Source organism: Arachis hypogaea, chromosome 18 (assembly GCF_003086295.3).
Source record: "Arachis hypogaea cultivar Tifrunner chromosome 18, arahy.Tifrunner.gnm2.J5K5, whole genome shotgun sequence".
Lineage (NCBI taxonomy): Eukaryota > Viridiplantae > Streptophyta > Magnoliopsida > Fabales > Fabaceae > Arachis > Arachis hypogaea.
The window spans coordinates 11,423,321-11,432,960 of NC_092053.1; the positions used below are offsets into that span (position 1 = coordinate 11,423,321).

The 9,640-nt window shown below is 37.5% G+C and overlaps 1 protein-coding gene across 3 annotated transcripts; it reads right to left on the reverse strand.

Annotated features, from left to right (window-relative positions):
* Positions 1-143: 143 nt before the first annotated feature.
* On the reverse strand, positions 144-2,756 carry LOC112772116 (ADP,ATP carrier protein 1, mitochondrial). 3 transcript variants are annotated; one of them, XM_025817001.3, is made up of 4 exons: positions 2,670-2,756; positions 1,814-2,281; positions 974-1,348; positions 144-702 (listed from the first exon to the last, which is right to left on the reverse strand). In XM_025817001.3, exons 2-4 carry the CDS (start codon positions 2,258-2,260, stop codon positions 403-405), a joined length of 1,122 nt encoding a protein of 373 aa, XP_025672786.1. In that variant the 5' UTR covers positions 2,261-2,281; positions 2,670-2,756; the 3' UTR covers positions 144-402. The 3 variants fall into 3 exon arrangements, with proteins under 3 accessions (XP_025672786.1, XP_025672785.1, XP_025672787.1); XM_025817000.3 differs by having other exon boundaries at positions 2,630-2,750; XM_025817002.3 differs by having other exon boundaries at positions 2,644-2,700.
* Between the last annotated feature and the right edge of the window lie 6,884 nt (positions 2,757-9,640).

Below are 9,640 nucleotides of genomic sequence, written 5' to 3' on the forward strand. Positions count from 1 at the left end.
CCTAAAATAGATTGCACCGTTGCACATTAGTGAAAATATTTGTTAGTTTCTCTTTCTTTATCTTTTTCATGTGGCACCAACACTTTCGTACTATATTAAGATACATTGATCCAAAAAATATATGAAAAATTGATAGTGATAAATAACAAAGAACAGAGAACTTACCTTCAATGGAACACAAGTGAACAGGAGTCTTCAATTATTTCAACCAAAATGGTCATCATAACCACTCAAGCTACAAGCTCCAGACATGTACCCACAAACAATTTAAAAAAAACTATGGTTTCTAAATATCCGAGTCTATAAACTCTGAGAAAGCTCAAATAGTTATTATTTATTTTCAGCATGAATGAGATTCAACATACTGTCCCATATAGTTTCTTTCATCATTATCTGTATATCTTAGCCTCCACCACCAGAACCATATTTCTTTCCAAACAAGAGGAGCTGTAGCTTGTCATAGCCGGCAAGCACACCGGCACCTGCAACAGCACGCAATATGTTTGCACCGGCACCTTTGAAGAGTGACTTAGCACCCTCTTTGGCGATGATCTGCTTGAATGCATCCACAGAGCCGCTGTATTTCACGGCTTCTCCGGATGTCATCATCATTCTTCTACGAACAGTATCAATTGGGTAAGAGGCCAAGCCAGCACCTATTGTGATCCCCCAACCCAAAAAGAAACTTGCAAAGAAACTATCCTGTTAACAAGTACAAAGTTATAGTAAGTAAAAAGCATTGTATGAGTAGTCTAGGATACTATGTCAATTCATTTTTTTCACTGTAGCTACTCACATGAAATTGTCTTCCCGTAAAGATGATAGGTGAAAATCGTTAAATGACACGTTTGATTAAATTGTTATTTAATAATTCTCAACCATAATCTTCACATAAAAGACAATTTCATGAGATTAGTTACCTTTTTCTACAAGTTACAACATACTAGATTTGAAATTCAGATTTTGCACGAACCTGCAAGCCATCGACCAGAACCACTGGTTTCAAAGAATCATACATTCCGAAATAGAGACCACGATACACAACAATCCCAACACAAGAGATGGTGAATCCGCGATAAAGGCCAGTGATACCATCGGATTTAATGGTTTTGGTGTAAACATCAATCAAGCCATTGAACTGCCTTTGACCACCCTGCTTAGCAGCAACCTTGGCATCATTGGCCAAACGAGTTCTGGCAAAGTCCAAAGAATAAACAAACAAGAGGGAAGAAGCTCCGGCAGCCCCACCAGATGCCAAGTTCCCAGCAAACCATTTCCAATAGCCATCTCTGTCTTTCTTGAAGTTGAAGAGCTTCTTAAAATAATCCTTGAAAGCAAAGTTCAGCGCCTGCAGAGAAATGAAAACATAATACAGAATTGGAAAAGTATAGGCAAATAATGAAAATACTAAACAATGTGAACAATGGATATATTGGATGTTCATTTTATTATGTGTGTGGATGATTATTTTAATATTAAGATTTAGGTGGGTAATTTAAAAGTGTAGTGTGTTTTTATTTGATTGGTGGTTCTTCATATTGTTCAAAAAAGTCATTGGTTAGCTAGCATAACCCGACAGAATTTTTTCAAACAAGAGTAAAATTTGTTTCATCTCATCTCTGCCCATAAAATTCACATCTATAATTCAAAACATAAATGTGAATTCTTTTATTTATGCTAATGATGATAATAACAAACTCGAGATATAACTCAAATGGCATAATCTCCCCATACTCACCTAGAGGTCACGGGCACATGTGACATATCACATACAAATTTTACATTTTAAAATAAAGAGGAGGGAATAAAGAACCTGAGTAGGGAAGTATCTGATAACATTAGCAGTGTTTCCTCTCCAAAGTGAAAGCATCCCTTCATCCTTAATAGTTCTAGCAAAACAATCACCAATTCCCTTGTACGGATGAGACAACCGACCAGTCTTGAGCATCTCATCCTGGTTCTGAATTAGCAGCTTAACTCTCTCGATCGGCGCGGCCGCAGTCTTAGACACAGCAGCAGACACTCCTCCCATCAGAAAATCCACTATGAAAGAAGTAGTAGCTCCTCCTTTCTCCGCCGGAGAGTAAGCTGTGACCGGCGATACCATCGGGGTCACGGCCACAAAGCCATTGAGGTAAATGCCACTGCTGGAAGAGTTTCTTGAGTGAAATCCAGTGGCAAGCTTGGACACAAGAAAAGATCCTCCACCTAGCTTCTGTGATATTGATGGATGCTGCATCATATAAGGTCCACCCTCCATGATTTCTGTTTACACTGTGACCTATCAACAATTCAAATCACAAATCATATAACAAATTCAAATAATGATAACGGCTCTGTTCAAATAATAATAGTGTTTAAACTATACTCTTTTTCTAGTCTCGTAATGCTTATGCCATATATCATATACATAAATTTAGATTAAGTTGATCTAGCATGATGAATTTTTAGTACAAATCAAAGGTAGGATCCTATTATGTAAATCAATTAATCAAACCACCAGCTAGCTAGTTATCTATGTAACGAACTAAGTAGTAACTAATTAACGCGGGAAAATCGTGAAAAGAAAAGAAACAACGAAAAATATTATTAGAAATATATAGTAAGGTTGAGTAACAGAATCTGGTACTTGATTTACAATACAAGGAAAATGGAGGAAGTGTTGTTACACGAAAACGGTTCCGAACTTGGAAGGGACTCGAACTAGCTGAGACAACTCACTTAAGTGTCTGTAAACGTGGGACTTGGGAGAACCAACACAGCACCGGAACGAGCCACGTAAGGCTGTTATTTAATGACAATTTTGCCCATTTCTTTATTCCTTTTCTCCGACATGTCCCCACCTATCACCTAACAGACGAAAAGTTCAGGCCGTTCACGAAACTTCGGACTTTGGAGACCAAAGCCAAAGTGCACTTTAATTTAATCTTCAGCTGACACCTATAACATAAGGCTTTTTTTTTTTTTTTTTTTTTTTAAAAAGAAAAGTTTAATTAACGAGAGTCATTTAAAGAAAGACATCTAAAATATCTTTTTTAAAAATATTTTTTGATAATCAAACTGTGTTCTTTTGTCTTGATGATTATAATAATACTCTAGTGCAAGAAGAGCTCCTATGGTTCCAAAAGTCCAGAGAGCAGTGGGTAAGGTTTGGGGATAGGAATACAAGATTCTTTCATATTCAAACTCTTGCGCGAAGGAAGCATAATAAGATTCATGGCCTTTTTCTCAAGGATGGAGTGTGGAAAACTGATCCAGAGGTTCTGAGTCAAGAAGCAGAGTCTTTCTATAAAAGCTTATTCTGTCATTTGGATGATGTTGATTTGGGTTGCCTTGGTGATGTGCCTCTTCCTTCTCTGAATGAGGAAGCTTGCAATAATCTTACGGCACCAGTTACTATGGAGGAAGTCAAAACAGCTGTTTTTCACATGAACTCTTTTAAAGCTCCAGGTCCGGATGGGTTTCAAGCTTTCTTCTTCAAAGAATATTGGGAGATCATTGGTCTTGATGTTTGGAAGATGGTTAAGCAGGCATTCTCCGGTGTTACTCTTGATCCGAGAATGTTGGAGACTTTACTGGTTCTCATTCCAAAGGTTGAATCACCGGTATCTATGAAAGATTTCAGGCCGATTAATCTCTGCAATGTAGTTTACAAGATCATCACGAAGGTCCTTGTTAATAGGCTTCGTCCTCATCTTGCGGAGATTATTGGCTCGCTTCAAGGAGGATTTATTCCGGGACGAGGAACTCCTGACAACATCATTATTGCTCAAGAAGTCCTCCACTTTATGAAGAAGACTAAATCAAAGAAAGGCACACTGGCCTTTAAGATTGATCTGGAGAAAGCTTATGACAGAGTTGACTGGAGGTTTTTAGCTCATACCCTTAAGAGCTTTGGTTTTCCTATTCCTACACTTAATTTGATTATGAATTGTGTCACTGCTTCTTCCTTATCTATTCTTTGGAATGGGAGTCGTCTGAATGGCTTTACTCCTAGCCGAGGTCTTAGACAAGGAGACCCTATGTCACCCTATCTTTTTGTGTTGTGTATGGAGCGACTGGCATGCTTTATTAGTCATCAGGTTGATTTGGGCTTGTGGGAGCCGGTTGCTATTTCTAGAGGGGGACCAAGAATATCCCATTTAATGTTTGCGGATGACTTGCTTCTATTCTGTAAAGCTACAAAGAGACAAGTGCAAAATGTGATGTTGGTTTTAGAGACTTTTTGCAAAGCATCTGGGATGAAGATTAATGTGGAGAAGTCTAAAGCGCTTTGCTCCAAGAATGTCTCTGCAACAAGGAAAGAGGTTTTCACTGGGGTATCCTCTATCAGATTTGTCCAGGATTTGGGCAAGTATCTTGAGTTACCCTTAGCCATTCTAGGGTGACTCGTTCAGCTTTCAATGATGTCCTTGATAAGATTCGGAGTAGGCTAGCAAGCTGGAAAGGGAGTTTACTCAATCGGGCTGGTAGACTCTGCTTGGTTAATTCTGTTGCCGCTGCTATTCCCACGTACCAGATGCAGGTCTCTATTTTTCCCAAAGGAATCATTAGTAAATTGGAGTCTATGATGAGGAATTTTCTTTGGAAAGGACAAGTTGATGGAAGAGGATTGAATCTTGTTAGTTGGAAGGTACTGGTTACTCCAAAAAAATATGGAGGTTTGGGGATTAGAGATCCTTATTGTGTAAATATTGCTCTTCTTGGGAAGCTAGTTTGGACTTTTTTCCAGCAGCCAAACAAGCTATGGGTCCAATTATTGGATGCCAAATACCGATCATCTCTATATGACTGTTTTAGTTATCCTAAGAACAAGGACTCTCCCATTTGGAGGTGTCTTTGCAAGGCTTGGAAAGTGTTGAAGGATGGGTTTGCTTGGTGTATTGGAGATTTGAACCAGAATTTTTGGTTTTCTAGCTGGAGGAGAGAAGGACGGTTATCTAATGAGATGGATTATGTCCACATTTCTGATTCGAATCTCCGGATACAGGATATTTGGTCGGTTGGTAGGTGGCATTTGGATACTCTTTATTCTCCTTTATCTCAAAATCTGAAAGATAATATTCTCTCTTACAATCCAGATGAACAAGCAGGTCTGGAAGTGGGTTGGTATTGGAGTGGGTCTGCTGCCAAAGTCTATGACTCACGCAATGGTTACTTGTGGTTGTGTAAGCAGCTGTTTGGTTGGGAGGAGAGGGAGAATTGGCTTTGGCTTTGGCGTCAGCTTGTTCCGGAAAAGCATAAGTTTTTGGCTTGGTTGTGTCTTAAGGAGGCTCTTCCTACTGCAAGTTTTCGCTTTAGAAGAGGGATGTCGTCATCGGATAGGTGTCCAAGATGTCTTTCTAGCCAGGAATCGGTTATACATTGTATTCGGGATTGTCCAAAAGCTCAGCTTGTCTGGCAAAGGTTGGATATTCCTTGTCATCCTTTGGATTTGAAGAACTGGTTCTTGTATCATAGCAGAGAGCACCCGTTCAAGTTCTTTTCGGGACTTTGGTGGATATGGCGAGCAAGGAATAACGACATCTTTAATCCCCACGAAACTTGGCCTCCGGAAAAAGTCATTTGTCTGGCATTAACTTCAGAAAAGGAGCTTAGAAATATTTTTGAATTACAACGTATGTCCCTTCCCTCTACTCTAAATGGTTTTTGGAATCCCCCATCCATTGGTACTTTTAAGATTAATTGTGATGCTAGTTATTTTGGTTCGGGTGATAGTGTTGGTTTTGCTTGTGTTATTAGAGATTGTAATGGGAGCTGGCAAAGGGGGTGTTTGGGAATGATTGAGAGTAATAGTATTCTTCAAGGAGAATTGTTTGCTATTTGGAGAGGATATCTCTTAGCTTGGGATGTGGGTCAACGAGATGTTATTTGTGAGACAGATTGTGTGGAAGCATTTAATCTTGTTACTCAAGATGGTTTTGGGTTTATTGATCCACTGGTGCTCAAAATAAGAGATATCATGCATTGGAATTGGCGTGTTGACTTTCGTTTGATTATGAGAGATGCAAACACGGTGGCAGATACTATGGCAAAGATGGCGATGAAGTTACAACTTTCGCATGTGGAGCTTCTTTCACCTTGGGAGGAGTTTAAGAGTAGTCTTAAACGGGACTGTCCCTCTATTTAAGCAGTTCCTTGTTTTGTTTCTTTTGTTTTTCTTTGTTTAATTTATTTCAGTCACCAAAAACTGTGTTCTTTTGTTAAAATTAGACTAGACAAATTAATTTGACTAAAAAAATAATGAATTAAATCTTGAACGGTCTAAATTAATATTATTTTTTTATAGAAAATAACTATAATATCCTTATTATAGAAAATGACTTTTATATATAGAAAATGACTTTTATATATATATATATATTAATTTTGAGAATCTTAAATTCTAGCCCTTTATTTCTCTGTGGTCATAGGATTAGGATTTAGATTTTTCAAAAAAAATATATATATATATATATATATATATAAATAAGTATTTTAGTCATTTTCTATAATAAAGGTATTGTAGTATTTTTTATAAAAATTAATATTACTTTAGATTAGTTCAAAATTTGATTTATTATTTTTCGGTCAAATTAATTTGTCCAGCCTAATTTTGATAAAAATAACACGGTTTAATCGATTATATGTATTAAATTTTAATTACTAAAAGATATTTTTAAAAAAAGACGTTTTAGACCTCTTTATCTGAGTGGCTCCGTTAATTAATTTGTGGTTGCTAAGGCTGCATACGGATCGGATTGGATATAGCCTATAATTCTATCTGATCCGTACTGTACTCATCGGATACGATATCTGCAATTTTTCAGGTTGGATCCGATCGGATCGGATATCGAGTATATCCGCATAATTAAAAAAAAAATACTATTTTAAAGCCCTGTTTAGCTGTTTTTACAAAAAAATGTCCAGAAAATTCATTTTTTCATCTGTTTAAACCTATTTACTCATAAAATATTATCAATAAAAGTTCTCTTGAATAACAAAAAAATAATAATAATAACACAAGATCTAAGTTTAATTATTCAAAGTTAAAGTACAAAATAAAAAATTAAAAACAAGAAACTATGCTATTTATATGAGACATGCGGATATGCAGATCGGATCTGCGGATATCACTGCCAAATCCGCAATCCGATCCTAGTATAAATCGGATCTTATCCGATCTGATGGCTCTACGGATCGGATAATATATATCCGCAAAATTTGGATCGGATACGAATAATTACCACGGATATGCGGATATTATCCGATCCATGTGCAGCCCTAGTGGTTGCTTACTTTGTGTATGTAGACCAGGGAATAGAAATAACAATTAATTTCTGTCAATTAATCTAACACTGGTCAGTCTACAAATCTACATCCTTTTTTTTTGGACGGGGTTGGGTTGAAAAACCAAACCAAACCAAGACCCAAGTATAGAATAACAAACATAACTCCTAATTCTAGCTCCTTAACTACCCAATTGAATTACTTTTCGTCCCCTGTAACCACACTACCATAAGAAAACACATTTGACGCTAAATTATGTGACCAAATCAATAAATATGGATCTGCTTCGAGGAGTAAAAGCACGGTACAAGGTGCGCAACAATCCAGAGCGGGGACGATCCAGAGCGGAAAAATCGGGGGAGCTGCAACTACTCTGATCTGAGTTTGAGTAGAAAACAGAAAGCGACATTAGAGACGACTGTGAAATCCATCACTGAACTGTCTCAGACATGGCACCACTGATGATGGAAAGGTAAACCCAGCTTCTCATTTCTAATTATCTCTGCAATCTGTTTGGGTGGGTTAGATGGCCAGTGTTTGGTTAGTTGATTTTGCAATTTCAGAGATACCAAGGTGTGAGCTAACATGTTCCCTTCTAGAGGAATCCAAGAAAAATCATAGTTTGGGAGTCTCTGCTGGATAGCTTTAATGTCTTGAATTATTGGTTCTACTTACCAGAAGGTATTTTCTTCTTTGATTACTTGAATTAGTCGTAAGCAGACATATTTAATGGTTGCATTCTCAATTTTGAGATTTTCTATTAAAATGATTGCTTCTCTCATGGCAGTTGCTTCTGCAAGGATGCTGGAGTTCATTTGGATTTTTGAAGCTGTCCCTCTCATGAGGGCTCCATTGCAATCTCTTATCGCTACTACTACACTTTCTAATTTGGTGTCATTGGAGAAGGCTGCATCCGTGTTCAATTTGAGCCAATTTTGTGGAGGGGCTCTCCAGATTATAGGTACCGTCCTTCTCCTATTTGGTTCTTTGGTGCTATTATTTTCCTTCTCTGTTACCTTGAAATATTCCAGTTCAAGATTTTTTGCATAGTTGATAGTAGACTCTGGATTAGGCTCTGTGTTTTGAAAAAATTTTTCATTTCTTATTTTTCAAATTGCCCACATTGTGAAACCAATTCGACTCCACGTTTGATTTGCTCATGTTTTGCTTCCTTGGTTGCATTTTCTGAACATTTCTTGTAACCACATCCCGACTGAGCTTACGCTTTTTTTTGTTGGTGTGCATTGAGCTTGCGAGCCAAACCATACCGCTTTTGTCCATTCATATAGAAGTAGATCATGTTCGGTAGTCTCTTCCTCCTGCAGACAAATAGGACATAGATTACAGTTAGTTATCTTTTTTTTAAATCAAATTGACTTTTACCGGAAGGATATTGTGGGTTGTCCGCCATAGGAACATCTTTATCTTTTGGAGAATTCTCATATTCCAAATTCCTAGCCAAAGATCTTCCAAAGGTGTACTTGTTGAGGGCCTGTCTTTGGAGTATTTTTCCTGTTCTTCTTTTTTTACTATATGATATCCATCTTTAACAATGTAGTTGCCATCTTATCGATACGGCCAAATTAAATTGTCTTGTCTTGCTATTCTGCTGATAGGAGTTTTGATGATTTTTTCGGCTATGACTGGGGGAAAGGAATTTTTAATTTTTGCTTGGTCTCACTCTTTTGAACTTGAGATTAAATCCTCCACTCTTAAGTCTTCATTGTTTTCTTTGTCAAGTGGTTGATTCAAGCCATATATCCAATTGTCCCTCCACACTTTGACTTTTTTCCTTGGCCTATGTTCCATTTAGCTTTGCTCTTTAACAAATCTCTCCCCTGTAGAATGCTATTCCATATTCAAGACCCTCTTTAGTGACTTTGAGCTTCCCAGAACTCACAGTTAGGAAAGTATAAGGCTTTCAGAATTCTCATCCAGATAGCTTCTGAATTTTTTATAATTCTCCATACTTGCGTAGTCAGTTGTGCTGTGTTTTGGTGATGAAAGTCCTTGAACCCTAATCCTCCCTCTTTTTTACTTGTGCAAAGCTTTGTCCAAGCACTCCAGTGTATTTCTTTTTCCTTTCCTTGACCTTTTCACCAGAGTTTAGCCACTTTAGCACTTAATTTACTACAGAATGACTTAGGAAACTTTAATATGCTCATGGCTTACGTTGGTGTCGCTTCAATAACAGCCTTGATGAGCACTTCCTTCTCGGCCTAATTCAAAAGATTCTCTTTCCACCCTTCAATTTTTTCGTCCACCTTCTCCATCATCCAATCCAAGGACTTGCTTTTTGATCTTTTCCATTGTGCTGGTAACCCTAAGTATTTTCCAGGTTTGTCCCAAGTTGGGATATTGAGGATCTCCT